Source organism: Triplophysa rosa, linkage group LG18 (assembly GCF_024868665.1).
Source record: "Triplophysa rosa linkage group LG18, Trosa_1v2, whole genome shotgun sequence".
NCBI classification, from domain to species: Eukaryota; Metazoa; Chordata; class Actinopteri; order Cypriniformes; family Nemacheilidae; genus Triplophysa; species Triplophysa rosa.
The window spans coordinates 22,216,970-22,238,714 of NC_079907.1; the positions used below are offsets into that span (position 1 = coordinate 22,216,970).

Consider the following 21,745-nt stretch of genomic DNA (forward strand, 5'->3'; position numbering starts at 1 on the left):
CGCTCTTTTAATGTTAGCAGATAAGTAACTTGTAATGTTTGAATGCTACTAAATCATTAGTAACATAAGTGTTTTGATGTTACTAAATACTTTTAATGTTACTAGCATCCAGACGTTAGTTCCGGGTTGAAGTGGGAATGATCGAATTTCCGAGATCACGTGAAGGCAGCAGAAGTCTCTCCCGCCCTCGATTGTGAAGCTGCGAATCCTAGTAAAGCAAAGGTCTGCTCATAAATATTAGATTTTTGACGTACAGCTCTTAACTGATTGGCTAAGGACAAACGTTGGCATGTGGGCGTTAGTCATTCGCCCAATCTCAAGGAAGGTTACCTAGCAACGTCAGAAGGTCCTAATTAATCATCACGAGCCCATCCCTTGTTCATAGTAGGGTTGGTAATTCCGCGCTCCGCCCGTCAGCTCAGCTGCGAGTAGACCGTCAGTTAGAGACCGTCGGAAGTTTTAGGGTGATGGGCTGAAGGTCCAGTGTAAACGGCCAACACACTGCTACATACGAGTTTTTTACAGCTGCGTACGAGTTTGTAAGTTATCTCTACTTATATAAATGTGCTATAATTAATGAATATTTAAATATTACGCTTGAACGGTGTGTTGTGTGGTGAAGTAGTTCCATATTTACCTGAGGGCTTTATTACCTCACTTTATCCAAAAACCTGTCGCTCCAGTTAGAGCGTGTTACATTATTTACTCGATATCTGGAAACATAATATAACCATTTTGAACGATAGATTTATCTTGTCTGGAAATGTGGGATTGATGCGTTATGTCTGTGTCATGTCTGTAATGTGCTTGTCTCAAAGCCTAGTGCACTTCTCTACATTTCTGTCTATCATGGGCATAAACAGTAAGGTCAAAAATGCCCCAAAACGCAGTCTGGGTATTTTACAGTACTGTGGTAGTACATCGTGCTATATTAGATATCACAGTACTGTAAATGCTCCGTGGCGCTAAAGGGTTATCATAGTCATGTTCCACGCTATTTCCACGGGCACTTCGAAGACTATCACGGTACCAGCATCGCACAAAAACCATGGTAGTAGTTGTACCATGGGACGTTCTGGTAGTTTTTCTTAGAGTGGGTTTTGAGATACAAATAAAGTCTAACTATGTTATAAGGTCCGTTTGCATATTGTTGTGACAGCGGTTAATCAATCAAGGTAATATATAGATTTTTCGACTTCAGCAGTCTTTGAGACTAGATGTAGGAAGTCTTTCTTGTGTTAGATGTTGGACTTTTTTTAAACCTGTTTGGATGGTTTCTACATTTACAGCTCTCCCCACTTGGTTTAATTAAAAACATTACTATGGCATAAAGTACTTTTGCCATCTTCATTATTTAGCGTATTATTAATTACTTACCCTCATGTTTTTTACGAACTTTTCTTAAACATACAATACAAACAAAAGGAACATGCATGTAGAAAGCCATTTTGTACAACATTCTATACAACAACAAAAGCTGGACATTAGTGTAGCTGAAAAAAAGCAGTATAAAACTAGTAAATGCCCTACATTTCACATCTCCTGAAGCCATACAATACCTTTGTGTGAGGAACAGTTTGAAAAGATCTACAATTCCATCCATTATTTCACGTACTTGAACTAGCAGATTAAGTTTGGTTACAAACCACCAATGCTGTCAAACCTGGTGCACAAATAAGGGAATAAGGTTTGTGGGATGAGGTGAATGGAAAGATTTTCAGTTATATAGCTCACCAGTTGTAGTACTATGCGCCCATAGCTTTTCACATGTTTCATTAAAAGCATGTTCACATTGTTTCCTTGTTTCAGTTTTTACTCTATGCTGCAGTCTGAACGGTCCTGTCATGCAATCCAATGTGACTAATGAATGACATTTTAAAGAGTATATAACTAGGGATTTTTAAGGTCCTACTTTGGTTTATGGAGTGTCCAACAACACGTTTATGTACATAGAAGGTGTACAAACTAGGGATGTGCGCTACGACTAATTTGACAGTCGTTTAAATGAAAGTTTTGTAACCGTGTAGTCGACTACTCTAAAACTAAGAATGGCCCAGAAGGCGCTCCAAAAACTTTGCGTAGGGCCTATGTAATACATTTTAAAGACTAAAGAATGTAGGCTATTAATCAAACTGTTCATATACGATATTTAATGTAACTAAAACAGGCATATGTGTTCCAATTTCCTTACGTTATGTCATTAATATTTCTGCATTTGCTGATGAGCCAACCCTGACTGGATCGTTTTAGCGGCTGCAAGAAGTGACGCGATGAGCATTTGTTTGCTTTGTCTGGTCTGTGCCTGGGCTTAAAGTATGTAGCCTATACAAAATCCATTTGATTTTCTCCTTTAAGTCTGTTTTTTCGGACTCTAATTTGATTACTATAATTTAATTGAACTTTTATATAATTTTTTTGTAAAAGTATTACACTTAAGTCAGGAAACTTAAAGGCCCGGTTTCACAGACAAGGTTTAAGGCTAGTCCCAGACTAAAATGAATATGTGACCTGTCTTAACTGAATATAACTTGCTCAGAAATGTCTTAAAATATATCAGTGCCATTGTTTTGTCTCGAGATGCACACCAGTAATGTATTCTTCTAAGGTATTTTTATAAAAGCGACATAAATATCTTAATTCAACTAAGGCATAGTCCTGGCTTAAGCTAAGCGTTGTCTGTGAAACCGGGCCAAAATATTTAACAATTAATTAAAGCTTAAAAACGAATGTTTCATTATCTGTTTATTTAAATGATGTTGATTGAAAAAATATATATTTTTTAATTATGTCGCAATTTAAGTAGCCTACAAGTTATAATTAGGGTAGGCCTATAGAATATCAACAAGATAGCCTACATTATATCATGTTTTTATTATTTATAAAGAAGAGCAACATGTGTGTAAACAAAAAAGCGAATAGAAAGCAATGGACAAAAAGTACAGAACACATTTGATCTCACGCAGAGCGAATGAAAAAGCCGCTAATAAAGCATACTGCCCAAATTAGGCTAAACACTCGAATCCGCATGTGATTATGATGTTAATATTATTTTACATGTTCTTGTTGAGGAAATGCAAGCGTTATGCTCGGATGAAAGTTGGCTCAATGTTTGTGAACAATAACTCCGTCTGAGGAATCTGCGCAAACTCTGCAAGGACACACAGATAACAGTGCTAAGCGATCATGTTTATTCAAGTGCTTTTTTTGTGATAAACATTATAATCAAAGAAATTTCAAAGTTCTGTCTCAGTTCTGTCAACATTCTCACCTCAGTTTTATTGAGTGTGCTCTGGATGCATTCACCGCATTTACAGCTCATTATGCCATCAAATAACGTAAATCCGTCTTTCATGCATTTTAAATATGAACATATTGATAATTATTATTAAGTAATTGTTAACATAACAGTATGTAGCTTTAGATCATTATCTACTTTTTTGTTTTATGCCTGCATTCCACGCTTCCGTCTGCATTTTCCGCATCGCGCCAAAAAGAACACAATACAGTACGGTTACGCATGGCTCCAGTGAAATTATTATTATGCCACTTTGATATGACATAGTTTGCGTAAAACCTACCCGTTTTCCTCCTTCAAAACAGCCCCACAACTCGTTCGAACTCGAAATCTTTCTAGTGGTCATTTCTGAGCGTGCTGCAATTGGCACAATGGAAACGCATGCTAGATCGGACCTAAAATTAAAACATTTCGTTCCTGATACACTTTTAAAGACTATTAATAATTATTTTATCTAACATATTGTTTTAGTAAGTGATTTAAACATTTTTTAAACGAAACTTTAAAATGGAAGTCATTTAAATGATAACATTTAGTGTAATTTTTCCGTGTAATCGACTGTTGTTTTCAATGTCGACTAGTAGAAGCTTACCGTTTAAACGAGTAGTCGATTAGTCTCGCACATCCCTAGTAAAAACAGTATTATTTCGTAATAATAGGCAGTTATTCTTACCTTACTCTCAAGTGATTCGTTCATCGATTCATCTGTCTAATCCCCTCCTTTCCGCTAGCCTATTCTGATGTGTTTGGTCAGATGGTCTAGTCTGCTGTAATTGGTCCACCGCGAATGAGGCTCACGAGCTACAGTGCTTGGGGGAGAAGAGAGAAGTTTTCATGGGCAGTCCTAGCAAAACATAGGCAGGGACTATATGTATTGACCTAAATCCGCGGCGGTTCGCGAATCGGACTAGTGACGACTCGTTTGCGTGATTCAGAGTCGACTCCCTTTTTTCCAAGCCAATAACTTTGTTATTCATTCACCTTCGGATTTACAACTTGTCAGCCTGCTTACTTTCAAACACGGCAACATTACACACGGCATGACATGTAATTTTCATGATCTCATGTTATGTACTCTTTAAACTGTGCAGATAACTGCAACAGGGATAATACATTAATATGACCATTTATTTAATACTATAGAGGTCTAAACAGAGTAGACATCTAATCTAATAGTTTTGGAAGAAAATAGCAGGAAACCATGTGAAAAATGCAGAGTAAGTGGTGTCATTGTGTATGACATTATGCACATGGTATTTTACTTGAGTAAGATGTGCGTGACCTGTCAAACAAGTATGTCAAGTGTATCAAATTAAGGTTCCTTGAAATTACACTCTCAAAAAATCAAGTACATTAACAGCAGGGCTGAACGATTAATTGAATTTGCGATTAAATCTCAATGTGGTGAAATGCGATTTTCACAACTCAAAGACTGCGATAAATTATAGGATGCACAGTGTCATGCGACCCTGCTCGTAGCTGACCAGTACCATCTCAAAAGCATTAAAATGGATGGAAAATGCGCTGCATTTTCTTCTTTTCCCCAAAGTGCTCGGGACGGAAGCTACTGAGTGTGGTAAAGCCACAGTTTTGTTTTATATTTATGTAATCTGCACTTTTGTTTCTGTGATTAATGACTTTCATGTTACACCAAGCTTATTTGTCAGTGATTTATGTCATGATAATTATTACTAGAGATGCACCGATTGCATTTTTCTTGGCCGATTCCGTTTTTTTTGTAAGTGTGTGCGTGTGACCTGCCGATTCCGATTTTTGCCGATTCCAATTTTGTTTTAAGAACTATAATTGAAAGCACATACAAACAAATATCTACTTTTCTTTAATGAAAGCTTTTATTTTCATAACAAAAAATATTTTCTTTTCACCTTAACAAAATAAAGTGCTCTGTGACTTGAAAAAGGTAGAAATAACAGTTTAACATACAACTGAAAATAAGTTCCTGTATATAACAAACACAGTCATTAAACTGACCTTCTTCTGAATATAACAGAAATGTACAATAACGTAATAATAGGTGCAGTGGGTAATAACTGAATAACAAGGCACATTTTCTTTGTTACCAACAGATGCAAAATGCTATTACTTTAGCATTAATAGAACGTTTTTCTTCACAAAGAGAAGCATCTCCACCTTGTCACCTGTTAATCGGTTTCTTCTTTCATCTACCACATGTCCAGCCAAGCTAAATAAGCGCTCACTTTCAACACTTGTACATGGAGCAGAGAGATAGGCTCGGGCAAGTTGAGCCAGTGCAGGGAAACGATCTTTGTTGATCCTCCAGTAGGCCATAGCATTTTAGCTTCTGCTGCTGGGCAACTCGGAGAGGTAGCTATGTGCCTGCACAGAGGAGGGGCTGGCCAGCAGCTGCTCCACCTCAGCATTCTCCTTTAGTATTTCATCATGTTACTGCTACACCTCAGCATTCTCCTTTAGTATTTCATCATGTACTGAAAGTAATAGACTACATGGCTTTTTGGCTGCAGGTCCTTCTGTGACTGGATCAGGTTGTGCAGAAGCTGCTGCTGCAGGTTCATCAAGTGCCTGTTCGGTCTTCTCCAGAATTGTCAAAAGCGCCTGTTTCACTTGATCTTTTACATCTGCTGAAAAGTAGCGATTCTTGTACCTTTTGAATAAACAAAGACAACATGATAGTGATTGGTCACATGATGGGGTTTCTAATACAGCTAGGATTACAGACAATGCATAACAAATAACCTATAGTTAGTTATATAGTTTTTCTGATAAACATATTCCATAAAGACATATCTGTAGCGAGGAAGGCGGGACGAGAGCCGTGGGGCAGGAAGGCGGGGCCGTTGGCGTGAGTGATAATGAGTGTCAGCTGTACGCGCACCGGTCCCGCATGCCTCACGGGGAGCTAGGGAGCATAAGAGGAGGAGCGACGGGACTGCCGACGAGAGAGGACCGGGCCCGGAAGCTGTTAAGTTTGTTTATGTTTGTGTGGCCGGCAGTCGACCGTGAGGTGGCTGCCGGTCTTTTGTTCTTGGATTATTGTTTGTTTATTTTCATTAAAGTTTGTTAAATGTTCGCCGGTTCCCGCCTCCTTCCTTCCCTTCTATTGAACTTTGTTACATTGGTGCCGAAACCCGGGAGGAAGGAGGGACATGCTGCCGAAGAGCCCTCGCCGCCGAGCGGCCTCGCGGTGCTGAGGAGTTCGGGCAGCGCGGACGAGGGCGTCCGCCAGCGGCTGCCCGAGATCGTGGTGCTGGAACGATGGGATTCGGTGGGGACGGAGAGCCCGCGGCCGTGCTCCTGGGACGAGGTGGGATGGCGGCCATGGAGGGAGCTCGGGAGTGCCGGCTGCCCTCAGCCAGAAGCCATCGCCGGCCGCCAGGAGGCGGAGGAGGATCGGGCTGTCCACCGAACGTCCAGCACCACAGCATAGCACCGCGAGGAAGAGCCTCTCGGCTGGCTGAGGACTGAGCGACGGCGTGTCGGGGAACCGGACAATTTTTTTTTTTCCTCTCTCCCGTCTCTCGTCCCTGTCGCTCGGGGTGCTCCCGGCTCCGTTCTCTCGTCTCGTCGGGGCGTATCCCCAGGCGCTGGGGCTCTCAAGGGAGGCCCCACGGGGGGAGTAAGCACAGGCGCGGTGGTACCCCCCGGCCTGTGAGGGGCGATGGGGGTATGTAGCGAGGAAGGCGGGACGAGAGCCGTGGGGCAGGAAGGCGGGGCCGGTGGCGTGAGTGATAATGAGTGTCAGCTGTATGCGCACCGGTCCCGCATGCCTCACGGGGAGCTAGGGAGCATAAGAGGAGGAGCGACGGGACTGCCGACGAGAGAGGACCGGGCCTGGAAACTGTTAAGTTTGTTTATGTTTGTGTGGCCGGCAGTCTACCGTGAGGTGGCTGCCGGTCTTTTGTTCTTGGATTATTGTTTGTTTATTTTCATTAAAGTTTGTTAAATGTTCGCCGGTTCCCGCCTCCTTCCTTCCCTTCTATTGAACTTTGTTACAATATCATATTCTGATAAAGATATTCCATCAGACATAATAACAACTACAATAATAATGATAATAATATCATTAACAACGATCATCATAATCATCACGTGACTTTATTTAATAGCTGTCTATAACCTACCTGGGGTCGATAACAATGGCCAAAATATATAGTGGCTCCTTTTCAATGTTGCAGAACCTTTTCTGAACCGCCTCCAGCAGTGTTGTTTTTGTAGTGCCCACTCCACGATCTGTGTCTGCCCTTTTCTCCAAAAGCTGTTTAAGTGCAGTGATGGCTGGAATGACGTCTGCGGTTATTGCTGTCAAGGAGCTAATTTCCTTTGTGAGTTCCTCGAAAGGTGCGAGCAACGTCAGGACGTTTTCAATAAGCCCCCACTGATGCGCGTTGAGTGTGGCCGCCAGCTCGTGCTCCGCTGCGTATGCCCCAAAAGCACATCTCTGTTCCACCGTGTCGGGAACATCTTGCTGCAGTCTTTTACTCGGCTGGCCCAGCTGTGCCTGAATGTCATGAAGTCACGAGTAAGAAAGGGTTGAGTGCTTAAAATGTCCGACAATCTTCCTGGCAGTTGCGAGCACATCAGTGATGCTTCGCTGCGATAGCACACCCTCGTTTACAACCAGTTGTAATGTATGTGCCATGCAGGGCATACTTGCCAGGTTGCCCTCGTCAAGTGCTTTGCTTGTATTTCTTGCATTGTCTCGAAGCACGACGTGAACCCTGTTTTTGTCCAAACCCCACCGCTGCATCATTGTGTCAAAAGTTGCTGCTAAGTTGGCAGCAGTATGGGACCCCGTCAGTTCTTGACAGTGCAGAAGTAGTTGTTGCCGTTGGAATTCTTTGTCTACCCAGTGAGCAGTCAGGCTCATCATTGACATCAAGCTAATGTTACATGTCCAAATATCAGTTGTAAAACTGATGGCTGCCTCGGGGCCGGCTTGTAACAGGCTGTGTGTGTGTTTTGACACGACATGAAACAACTCGGGTAACGTGACGTCGGAAAAGTACCGCCGACTCGGTATAATGTATTTTGGGCTGAGATAATGCATCAAATTTCTGAAGCCTCTGTCCTCAACTATGGAGAATGGCTGGTCATCAAGGGCCATGAATTCCATCATTTTTCTCGTAATTGCTTTAGTCTTTTCACTGCTCATACCAATGAAAAATAGGAGAGGCTGCTGATTTGTGGTTGGCATAGAGCTCCGGCTCGGAGCGCTAGCATTAGCGTTAGCCACTTTCCCTTGTTCAAACTGGGCATATTCAGCTGTATGATGCGATTTTATTAGGTCTTATTACGTTTTTGTAGTGGTTCCACCACAGGGTATTTTAGACTTACAGATATTACAAATTGCGATCTTTGTGTCGTCTACACTCACAGCGAAGAAATTCTACACCAGCGACATGTTTTCACGTGACTGTGAGTGTGCGCTTGGCTGTGACGTTGTTGTCTGCGCCGCCGGCAAAAAAAGTATTGGCTCGGAATCAGAAAGACGCAAGACTTTCGGTCAATTCGTGCATCTCTAATTATTACATGATTACATGGCTAGAAATTTAACAAATCATTCATTATATTAGTATGATTGGGGTAGTTCTATAAAAATATGTCAATCAATTCATGCATCAACTAATATCATCTTAAGCCTGGCCTAAGGTTTATGGTTAATCTGTCTAATATTGCGTTGGTTACCATGATTTATTGATTTTCTTTATTAAATAATACAGAAGATAAGGTGCTTAAAAATAATCGCATATTAAATCGCAATCGCAATATTGATTAAAAAAATCACAATTAGATTATTTTTCAAAATCTGTGACATGTTAAGAATGGTACAGGTATTACAGTCCAGAGATTTACGAGCACAGCAATATTATACTTCACTCTAGTTTTACAAAAATGTATAGTTATTCTAGTTTTCTCATTTTTATTGTATGATAGCTGACTAGGACACTTCGTCACCTTGGAATTATAAAGTTGACATTTTTGTCAAAATTGAGTTATTCACATATTTCTATTTTGTGACACCTTATTTACATTATGTGATGTTTTTACATTGTGTTCATTTTGGGACTTTTTAGAAAACAAAAAGGTTTTATCCACAGAGTCACATGGAATGTAAAAACTAATCTCAAAACTGCTCGGAATACAGATAGAGCCTTATAATTACAAGTTGAAGACTTGTCTGGTTTTCTATCTAATAACACCACATCTTACTCTGTAAGTCTTTTTAAAAGTGTATTAAGAGAAGTCATAGTCTGATGATGTTAAGATGCATTTCTAGTAGTGCTGCAACAAGACAGTTAACCCACGGTTCAATAAATACATCAGATTTTTACCCACAATTTTCGGTTTGGTTTGGTTCGGTTCTGATTTGCATGCCGCATTAATTATTACAGTATTCTATGCTTATGTGACAGGAACAGTAAGAAGTTAAGACGAGTGGACTGTCACCTGAGTGGTTGCCTTTGTTGCTGTCCATTTGCTACACTGCTCTGATTGAGTAGTTTCTAGTTTGTTGCTTATTACACTGAACAAAATTATAAACGCAAATGTTTTTGCCCACATTTTTCATGAGCTGAACTCAAAGATCTAAGACTTTTTCTATGTACACAAAAGGCCTATTTCTCTCAAATATTGTTCACAAATCTGTCTAAATCTGTGTTAGTGAGCACTTCTCCTTTGCCGAGATAATCCATCCACCTCACAGGTGTGGCATATCAAGATGCTGATTAGACAGCATGATTATTGCAGAGGTGTACCTTAGGCTGGCCACAATAAAAGGCCACTCTAAACCCCTGAACCCGCGGGGGAGATGCACGGCCCCATGTTGCAAGGATCTGTACACAATTCCTGGAAGCTGAAAACATCCCAGTTCTTGCATGGCCAGCATACTCACCGGACATGTCACCCATTGAGCATGTTTGGGATGCTCTGGATCGGCGTATACGACAGCGTGTTCCAGTTCCTGCCAATATCCAGCAATATTCCAAATATAATCCAGCAAAAATATCCAAATAATATGGACCAACATTCCACAGGCCACAATCAACAACCTGATCAGCTCTATGCGAAGGAGATGTGTTGCACTGCGTGAGGCAAATAGTGGTCACACCAGATACTGACTGGTTTTCGGACCCCCCAATACAGTAAAACTGCACATTTTAGAGTGGCCTTTTATTGTGGCCAGCCTAAGGCACACCTGTGCATAATTTGAGTTCAGCTCAAAATTTCTGACCCCCCGGACCCCCCCAATACAGTAAAACTGCACATTTTAGAGTGGCCTTTTATTGTGGCCAGCCTAAGGCACACCTGTGCAATAATCATGCTGTCTAATCAGCATCTTGATATGCCACACCTGTGAGGTGGATGGATTATCTCGGCAAAGGAGAAGTGCTCACTAACACAGATTTAGACAGATTTGTGAACAATATTTGAGAGAAATAGGTCTTTTGTGTACATAGAAAAAGTCTTAGATCTTTGAGTTCAGCTCAAAAACAAAATTGTTGCGTTTATAATTTGGTCAGTGTATAAACTAGGTCAAAACTCTATTTTTCTCTATAATCTTTTTTTTCCTGTAGAAATTGCTCAGTTCCCTTTTTCAATGTAAATGTTTGGGGTTTTATTGCCTGTTTTATCTTCTGACAAAAAACATGGTACATGAATATAGTAAATATTCAGTCTCATGATAAAATAACCTTTATGTTACTAGTTACTACAATCAGATACTATGGCTGTACCATGGTACTAAGACACCACTATTTGTATTCTATTTTGTAAGGATTTTAAAGGGATACTTCACCCAAAAATGAAAATTATGTCACCATTTACTCACCCTCAAGTTGTTCCAAACATTTATATATTAATTTGTTTTGCTGAACACAAAGGAAGATCTTTGAAAGAATGTTGGCAATTTTCCGTTCTGGGGCACCACTGACTAGAAAAAATTACCCCGAAGGTGCCCCAGAACTGTTTGCTTTCCTAAATTCTTCAAAATATCTAATTTTGCATTCAACAGAACAAAAAAATATACACCATATTCCTTACTATGTGATGTCCTAAAACTGAAAAGTGCTAACATTCTGTCTGTGTGTTCAACAGAACAAAGAAATGTATACAGGTTTAGAACAACTTTAGGGGGTAAGTAAATCATGACAGAATTTTCATTTAGGGGTGAACTATCCCTTTAAGCTAACATTAATATTTAAAAATTAAAAATAATATTTTTGACTGTTGGTATCACAGTGTTGCTTGCTTTGAAACATACCTTCACTTTTTTCGTAATGCACATCTGGGCCACTAAACTATGCAATTTAGAGAGAAAAACAGAAATGTTCTTGTCCAGAATTACACTGCTTTTGATGATGCAATGATGCAATCATTTCTTATTTGCTCTGAAATAATGTGACATAAAAAGTAAAAATAATATTCAATTAATTCTGTAAAAAACAATTAAGAGGCCTGTTTTGGTTTGGCAAGATGTAATTTCCACATTCCAAACAAGACATACTGTTAGATCAGTGGTTCTCAAACTGGGGGACCCCGGATCCAGGGGGGCACATATTTTGTGACATTTTATGAAATGTAGAAATTTATGCAATCAAACATCAGAAAAATAAGACCACCAACCAAAGGTATTGATGTTCCAGCATTGTATAACTGAATATGCTTTTGGTTTAAGTAAAATTCTAAGTTTAAGATTATATATCTTTATTTGGGGGGGCCGCAGCAATGCACTTTACACAAAGAAGGCCTTACAACGAAAAAGTTTGAGAACCACTGCGCTAGATTCAGAAATATACAGTATCTATTCAACTTCGTACAAAACACTGCACCTGTGATATGTTAGTCCACCTCTCATTCTCTCTTCCTCTTTACACAGACACAAACACACACTGTGACTTTCAAATGTGCCTTTTTCTCATGTTTATCATGACTTTATGGCTTGCACTTTTTTAAGTCTTCAGAGGTGACAAGTTTCCAGTCTGGCTATTTGACTCTCCGCCCTGAAAAAAATATTGCATGATGCAAACCGCCAATCAGGCCATATTTTGTTTAGATTTCACTCAGGTTTCTTAGTTAACAGAAAACAGAAATAAAAACTGAATGTCATTGTTTGTATGGACAAAAATGAGGTTTACAATAAAAGAGATGTTTTAAGTCAGTTACTTACTAACATACATGCACATAGCATGTTTTATTTTTTCATTAGATGGCTGTATGTGCAGTGATGGATGCTTTGATAGTTTCAATATACACAACTTGTAAATCATTTGAATTCCCCATTCATGTGCCATTTGATATAGATGTTCTTCCAGAGCAACCTAGAAAAGTCTAACAGGTGTCAAGACAGAAAGCATTCAGACAGCAATCAGCTTTAAACTATATGCTTTTGCTCCTATAATTTACATATACATAAATATCTACATACTGTAGCTACATCAACAATGTTTTGCTAATAGCTGTAAGTGAATGATCATGACAGAAAGACAGCACTGTATTGGATTTTAACTGTGAGCAGCGTGCAGCTGAAGTGGTTTAACCAGAGAAAATTATTCATAATTTATCAGCCTAAATTTTATTATCGGCTTATACGATAACATTAAAAATGACCATTTATTGTCCGATACCGATATGGCTGATAATTTATCATGCATCCCTACTTTAAAAGTAGTACAAGTCAGGCACAGAGACTAAGATAATGTGCTTACTGAATGAAAGCTGGAGACTAATGCCCGCTACACCATTTTTTTTACTCTTATGGTTGGTCACTTTGTCAGATTATGCCGTTTTTGGCTCCGAAATTCTTGTCACATACAAGAAACAATATCAGACTATAAGTTGCATTCCGACTATGATGTGCATGATGTCATGGAGAAAAGCAGAACTAGTGAGTGACTTCTACAAACAAGAGCGTAAACAAGCAGTGGCTATCAAAGTGATGTGTTTTTTGTACTGGCTGTTGCATCGTCAGAATGAATGATTCACTAGTTGAATTCTCCAAGTACTCATTGGGTTGCAAAGTGCATCCGCTATTGTTCATCAGCAGCATTTACCATTCTGTCAGGACCAAATATTTTAACAATAGCATATATTTAAGGTTGGCGGAATGAAACTGTTCTGGGCAAACTCTCCGCCTGTCCAAGCAGCCTTGCACCTGGGGAACCAGAACAGTTTGTGATGCGTAACAGGATTGTGGAAACGAATTTTGAAAAAAGAATGGTGTGCACGGATACAGTAAATCATTTATAATAATCACAGCAACACTGTGTAAAACACTTAGAATTTTCGTGTTTGATTTCATGGTGACTTTAAGGCTCAGTTGTTGACATTGGTTCGTTGGTTTCATCCTTGATGTGAAAGCTCAGTTCGTTGGCCATTCATTTTGCTTTTTCCCATCGTTACCAGTTCGAATCGGCCTTTATAATGTAAAGCTTACAGTCCAAACAAATGAGGAAACTGTAAATTCATGAGGGAAATGGAGAGGATCTAAAATGCTCATTAAAATTTGAAGGACCAGTTTTTTCCAACCTGAAGAATTTACGGAGGCTAGAACATCATTTGCTCTGTTACCATAGTGCTGTTTTGACATTTCGAGAGGCTGCAGGTAAATGTGAAATTAAACCAGTGTCTAGGGATTGCTTTTATAGCTGTTGTAATGTGTAATCAACCCATTTGTATTCATACAGTGTTGTGTGACAGGGTTTCATTACCACAGGGGTCTAATAAGAAGTGGGTGTCATTTCTACGAAGCGTGACATCACAGAAAGTTATCATTATTTTTACTGACAATTAAGCACAAAGATGCAACAAAGATCTCCTAATCACTATCTTCTCCCCTATCTTTCTCTCTCTGTTGCAGGGTAATGCAAAGGTTTAGAAATGCCATACGTAGATCGTCAAAATCGAAATTGTGGCTTTCTAGACATCGAAGAAATAGAAAACAGCGGCAAGTTTTTGCGCCGCTACTTCATCCTGGACACAGTGGAGGGCAGCCTGGTCTGGTACATGGATAACCCCCAGGTATCAAACCCTTTTTGTCTCATTTATTTTGTAACTAAATTCAGTGGCTCATCTGAAGGTTTGTTTATTTCTCTAATAGTTGCTTAAATATGTGAGTATAGTGTCCATCAAAAGAGTTATCAGCCCAGTCTTACATGACTACAGATCTGATACATTTTTAATGCTTAGTGTACATGAAATACTACCGTATTTGAAACAAAAAAATTTGACAAAGACAACTTTTTGGTCAATTACTTCTCATGAAGTGTACTTTTTGTCAGTGCACAGTATAGACTAAGTGTGGCTTGACTCATGAATATCATACATCGTATGACTGCCGTTTGTCAGCGGCTGCATGGTCGTTGTCATAGTTGTTATTTTAGGCAAGGCAAGTTTATTTATATAGCACATTTCATACACAAGGTAATTCAAAGTGCTTTACATAAAATGATTGACAAAGAAAGATAAAATACAAAATGCATAAGACATCTTTAAAAAGCTGATTATTTGAAAGAACAAATACAACTTTGGAATTTAAAAGACTGAAAATAAAAGTGAAATAAAGTTAATTTATAATGTGTTTATATATAAAAAGGATAAAAATGTACACAACCCCCCAGTCATAATGGTTGCTACACCGCTGCTTACAGGAAAGTAATGGGTAGACATATGGCACACCATAGTTCTGCTGTAGGACCATGTGGCATGTGTGTGGTTTTTGGGCAGTAACTGAGGGTTACACATTTAGTGCTGCCAGAAACAGGAAAACGGTGAGTATCGGTTAACCCTTTTTTAGCTATCATAACTATTCCCTGGACAGTGTTGGGTAAGTTACTCTGAAAAAGTAGTTAATTACTAGTTACTAATTACACATTCGATAATGTAATTAGATTACTGTACAAGTTACTCGCTTCAAAAAGTATTTAATTACTTATTACTAATTACTTTCTATATCCTACATCAACCTTGATGAGTTAAGTGATTCAAGGATAGACATGAAACGGCTCTTTTAATTCATTCAAATAAATAATATTAAACTACATAAAGTATTATTATTAATTACAAATGTGAGAATTATACATTAAAGCACGGATTTTAAAGTTAGACTTTGAATTTTGATGTCAATTCCTCTTCTGCACACACACATATTACACAAAGTATTTAGTTTAATTACATCAGAAGTAACTAATTAAATTACAGAAAAATAAGAGTAATCCCTTACTTTACCTTTTCAAGGGAAAAGTAATTAAATTACAGTAACTAATTACTTAGTAACTAGTTACACCCAACACTGTCCCTGGATATGCAAAATATTTTTGTAACGTTAAAATGACTCTTTCACGCAGTTTCAGAAAGCAGTTTACACACGTACTGTATGTTTGTGACATATCAGTTTGTGAAACTTGGCTGAATGGACGTAGAGTTTCTCATGTGCTTGTGGGTTCCATCAGACAAGCATACAAATGTTTCTGTTACCTAGCAGAAAGTAAAAGTAAAGTAAAATGTCTCATCCCCCTGCTTTAAACACTGTATTTGAGATGTTTTCCTTGTCAATGTTTTCCCATAGAGAAGGTACATTTTAAATGTGTCTATCTGTCTAAAGTTTATTTTTTCACCTTGGCATATAGATGTTAGCCCTGAACCAAACCAAATAGTGCTAAACGTTACAGTCAGATGACTGGTAATGACTGATGAATTTCCTTTTGGGGTCTTTTTAGTCTTGGTGTGATACTAGTCTCTTCTCTCTGTTAGACTGATACTGTAAACGCTTAGATCACAAATTTGAAAATACTTTAATTAGGTTTGGCAACATAATTGGATATGCCCTGATCTATTGTTTTTTCTGGGGGGGGGTTGAAATGAGAGAGAAATGTGTGGTTTGTAATTTAGCTCTGTAATCTCTGCTGACATGTTATTTTAGTTAAAGTCAGCACCTGTCTGTTTGTTTCTATATAGTCTTACTGGGGTTCTTTAAATGGACTTTTTTCTTCTTGTCCTTTCAGCTTCTGCACAATTCTGCACCAACAGTCGCTCCCCCAGACAGCATTTTTTATTGATGCTTCATCTAAATAATTTACTTCATGGCATCTGTATGTGCTAAAACTTTCATAAACCTCTGTGCAATTCCTCAACTTTTGAGAGAATGTTGTACTCTTGCTCTTGGTGGATTCTGTCCTTGTCTGCCCTAAAATACAACACACACGCACATACTTCTTACATCATTAAAGTCACAAATTTGTTGCAATCGTTTCACAGTTGCAGGTGTAATTACTTGCTCTGATTTCTCTTTCTCTCTGCAGAATCTTCCAGAGGGAACATCTAATGTTGGCTCCTTGAAATTAACATATATATCCAAGGTTTGTCATTGTCATCTATCTATCCATCCATCAATCTCTCTCTCTATCTCTCTAATATTAAGAAAAAAAACAAATGATGTGGGAAAATGCCTTACAGCATTAGCAGAGGTCAGATGTGAATGATCAGACTTGTTCGAACTGATATAAAGAAAACAGTAACCCAGATAACAGCAAAAGTAACCTTGAAGCAGATGGGCTACAGTAGTGCTGTGATGTCAGTATGGATCAAAATCTCAGAGAAACTTTCCTAGCACTTTGCTGAAAGCATGCCGTTCTGAATACAAAGGTGGGGCAAACCAAGTACTATAGGAAGGTTTATCTAATAAAGTACAGGACAGATTCATGCAAAAGTGTCCCTTACCTACCTCACGCCAACAGAATGCATCTTGTAACAGTGTGCGCATGACATGTTTTAAAGTCTATTTTATCTGATTTGTCCGATAATATTTTGTCATTGTAGGTTAGTGATGCCACCAAACTGCGACCAAAGGCTGAGTTCTGCTTCGGTAAGCAAGGGGTTTTTCTCTCTTTTAGTGGAAACTGTTTGTGGAAGACAGTGTCACCGGATGGGCTTGTCAGACCGTGACCCTTAACCCAATATATTGTTCTTGAGAGCAGGGCTAAAGACGCTGGATTTTTATTTCAGATGAAATGAAAATCTCTGTTACAAAGAAAGTAGTTTTAACCATTTTACATGTATGCATTTATCCAAAGCGACTTGCAGTACATTCAAGCTATGCATTTTATCGGTATGTGTGTTCTCTGGGTATTGAACCTACAACCTTATGCTATTTTTTCTCTTTTAGATAAATTTGAGAAATATAGAATTTGTTGCAGCCTGATTAAAATGGTTCACTTAAAAAATAATTGATATAATCCTATAACTATCAAAGTTTACAAATGGGATGCTATTGTGTTTTATGTAGGAAGTTATACAGATGACAGATTGTCTATGTGAACTGTTACTTAATTTGCTAAACTGTCCAAAGCTCTCTAATCCTCTTCTCATTTTCAGTCATCAATGCTGGAATGAGGAAGTTTTATCTTCAAGCAAATGATAAGCAGGATTTAGTGGATTGGGTGAACGTGCTCAACAATGCCACCAAAATCACAGTAAGTCTGATCCTGAATCAGATTCAGTTTTAAAGATTTATCTACACTGCAGATACATTGTGGTGTACATCAAATACAAATACAGATCTAAATATAGCTGCAAGCAGCGACACGGGGCCAAGCCCACATAATGAAGCAAGCACAGAGCAAAAAAAAGGCAGAAACAGAAAAGCCATGATGAAAAAGGGACAGGTCGAGAAGAATAGGTGAAAACAAACTCAAAGCGCACAATTTACACACAAGCACGGAACACGCCACAGCCGGATTCGAACCACTGACCCCAAAGACTCCATGCTAGTGACTTAGCGAGTCTCACCACTGAGCCAACATCCCACAAACGGGCTACTGAGCAAAGCTGATAGAGGTGTAAGTAGCGATATGTAACAATACCCAAAGTTGCAGCTATGACAGCGCACAGCCACAAGAACAATATGTATGTGAAAAACGGATATGTTTATGAACATTCGAGAGTGTAATCACTATGTACACCTGATATATACTGTACAAGCAACACAAGTGCCTCTCGGGTTTCGAACCCGCAACCTTGTGGTCTCGAGGCGTGTGCTTTATTTGATGACCCACTCAGTTGACATAGTGTACTCTGCCTGCCATCCCTGAAGGGGCTGAAATGAGACAGTAGAGCAAAAGTAACAGAAATAAAGTGAACAGGAGGAACAGATGTCAGAAGTGACAATGAAAGAAAGAATGTCATTTTGTACTTGCCTTGTTTTTGTTTTTATATATTTACATGTATTATAAACCACTTTAAGTTGCACTACACTATTTTATTCTATTTTATTTCATTACTAAAATTATCTTTCTTTTCGTTTGTTTACATACTTGCACTATTTGTACGCAGCCCAGCAGAGGTATTTAAAGAAAAAATGCCCCAGAAATCAGTTCGGCCACTTCTGTTCAGCTCGGTCCAAAGATCATACAATCGGAGCTTTGAAAAAAATAGACCACTTTTGTCAAATGAGCAGAGAAAAAAAAAAGTTTTCATATGCTTTACAATAAGTTAGGAACTGAATGTTAGAAAATGACAAATTAGGCATCGATGGAATCGGCACGGACCAAGAGATATAATGATCATCAGAAAATGAATTTCAGACAAAGCGTTCTAGAGTTATAAGCAGTTATATAAAAGCATTATATCTTATATCTAGGTGGCGCTATCTTGAAATTTCAAGGGTTCGTTTGCGACTGTAATTCGGTGGCATGTGTCAAATTTGGTGCCGATATGTCATACAGTTCAAAACATATAACGATTAATGACAAATTTCAAAATGGCGGACAGGCCGATCATCCAATCGTGACCGCATCGTAATCGTATGGCATGACACGAGGAATCCGTAGACACAGAGATCTCGATTTTCTGACAAACATTTCAAAAGTTACAAGCAAAAATACAAGCCATTTTTCAAATCTCGCGACCCATAGGTGGCGCTGTTCCCAAATTTGGCACTGACCCCCTGTCCGAGGTTTCGATGACACGTACCAAGTTTCATACTGATGAATCAAAGATTGGCCGAGTTACAGCCTCCAATACATTTTTGGATCAACTTTGAAAAGTTTGCGACCTCATAGTCGGCGAAAATCACAATTCCGGAGCATCACATCTGTGTGGCTCAGTCCAAAGATCCTCTGTGCCAATTTTCATGACAATCGGTCACAATTTCTAGGACTAGTAGACGCCATACTGTACTTTTCAAGATGGCTGATACTATAATGGGCGGAGTCTTAGTTTAACAAATGGAATGCGATGAGCGTGATGAGTGGAGGACATGTGCTGAGTAGAATTTCTGTAGGTTAATAGGTTCAAAAGTTACAGCCGTTTGAAATGTGAATTTTTGAACTGCTGGTGGCGCTATAGAGTGAGTGCTAGAGATCTATACTTGGTCACATGACCGTGAGGACCACCACTATGAGTGTGCCAAGTTTCATCATTTTCCTACGTACGGTTCATAGGGCTACCATAGACTTTATTCATTTATTCATTCACTTTATTTTGATTCTCAAGTCCTCCTTTTTGTTAATAAACAGAAGAGATGCTAAAATAAGATATTCCTGTATTCAAATAAAAAAGTATTTATTATGATTTACACTGTCTGAAAAGGCACTAAACTGTCCTACTTAGACAACCCTGTGAAATATTATGAAATAAAATTGAATATTAGGATGTACTGTATTTTAAATGCTAGGTAACACAAGCTTGTCAGGAAGGTGCGCACACCTGGAAACATGATGACGTCTAGATATCAAGCTAGTTTGTCTGTCGTAGTGTCTCTGAATTGTCACCCGTGTCTCAGATATACTTACACGTACACATTTGGGACGCTTTTTGATCTGTGTCTTCCGCTTGTCAACAACTAGCGATGGGTTAGTCACAAACTACTCACCAGCTCCAAACAGTGAGACAGGCTTAGGCCTAGCTGAATCTTTGTCATTTGGGAATAAGATTGCATGGCTGTTTGAATCAATATTGCAATCTTTTAGCTATTAATTATGCATATTTGATAGTTTTTCATGTTTTTGTGTTTCTCCTCCAGGTGCCAAAGTCAAGTGAGCAGTGGTCTCATACATCAGAAGTGGTTGCCGACGCATTGGGTGCCACGAAACAAATGTCCTATAAAACAGAGATCGTTGCAGGAGTTCCCATCATTACCACCACGCAGGTCAGCAGCTGTTATACAGTTTAACCAAAATGTTAAGCTTTCATCTAGGAATATAAATGTTCACACCGCTGCCCATCCCGGCGTAGTACCATCTGGAGATTCCGGTTCTCCATCCAGCCCAAGCTTGGCGATACTTTTGTTCAAGTTTTTATCATAATCCGTAGCGGTAATAATAATCTCAAAGGAAAAGACGTTGTTAGCAAGGAGGACACATAAGGGAATTAGACGTCTGAGACACGTGTGGCGTGCTTTGCCATTTCTCTCACTCCAGCCCTGCCTACTTAGCGGCTTTATGCGTCCCTGGTGACGTCATCTGGGCTCTTTCTTAAACATGTCAGTCAGCACTATCCCTACTACCTATACTACATACCTAACAGTACTACTACAAACAAGTCTTGTGAAGATACCAGATGCTATGATACTTTGCATGGTGCACAATATTTATTAGCTGCTTCAAAGAGTATCATTATCATCTTATGTGTTTACAATGTCATTGAATAACCATTGTACATTTGGTACTCTCTGTTGTTGTATTTTTTGTTTTCTTAGTATTGTGGCTAAAGTAATAGCAAGGTAAAGTTATGCTATAAAAAATTTCAGTGGTGCCTGCTGACCTGAATTGCTTAAAGTCCCAGTGAAATAAAAAAATATACCAAAATAAACCAAAGAGGAAAATATAGCGGTGGTATTAGACAATGCATCCGAATTATGTTTTACCAATGTTTCGTACTATGGTGCATGTCACGTTGCACAATGAAAGAAATGACGCGTGAGTGTACAACAGTTGATTCTTCCGGCTGCCAAATATCACGTTTGAGCAGCGCTATATGCAGTCTAGAACAACTAAAACATTGACGTGCTTGTACACATTATACATATGCAATACATTTAACCATGCTTATTTCTTAAGCAAGTTTTTGCATGTCTTACGAAGAGAAAACATGTTTCTCGTACATTTCCGTGCGTGGCCTCGAGCACACATGCAATCTTTTTTAAAGGGACACTGTTATGGATTACTCACCCTCTAGTTGTTTCAAACCTGTATAAATTTCTTTGCTCACAAAGATATTTGGTAGAATGTTAGCTACTGAAAATTCTTTGGCATCATTGACTGCCATAGCAGAAAAAATTCTAATGGTAGTCAAAGGTGACCCAGAATTGTTTGCTTTCCTTAATCCCCCAAAACATATTTTGAGTTCAACAGAACAAAAAATATATACAATACCTAGGAAACCATTCAGATAAGTAAATATAGCAATAGAAACGTCTTTTGGCAGTTGTTAACTTTGATTTGACACCGGAAAATAATT

The 21,745-nt window shown here is 38.9% G+C and overlaps 1 protein-coding gene across 6 annotated transcripts in view; it reads left to right on the top strand.

The window, feature by feature from the left end:
* The first annotated feature begins 404 nt into the window (after positions 1-404).
* Positions 405-21,745, top strand: part of plekha1b (pleckstrin homology domain containing, family A (phosphoinositide binding specific) member 1b) — a 35,558-nt gene continuing 14,217 nt past the window's right edge. For 5 of the 6 annotated variants that reach the window (XR_008964778.1, XM_057358386.1, XM_057358387.1 and 2 more), the window contains exons 1-6: positions 405-539; positions 14,151-14,311; positions 16,591-16,647; positions 17,108-17,153; positions 17,663-17,760; positions 20,310-20,435. Coding sequence is in view for 5 of the 6 variants with exons in the window: in XM_057358386.1 (XP_057214369.1) it covers positions 14,171-14,311; positions 16,591-16,647; positions 17,108-17,153; positions 17,663-17,760; positions 20,310-20,435 (468 nt within the window). In the remaining variant the exon portion in view is untranslated. The remainder of the gene's footprint in view (positions 540-14,150; positions 14,312-16,590; positions 16,648-17,107; positions 17,154-17,662; positions 17,761-20,309; positions 20,436-21,745) is intronic. The other variant, XM_057358385.1, reaches the window with a different exon arrangement.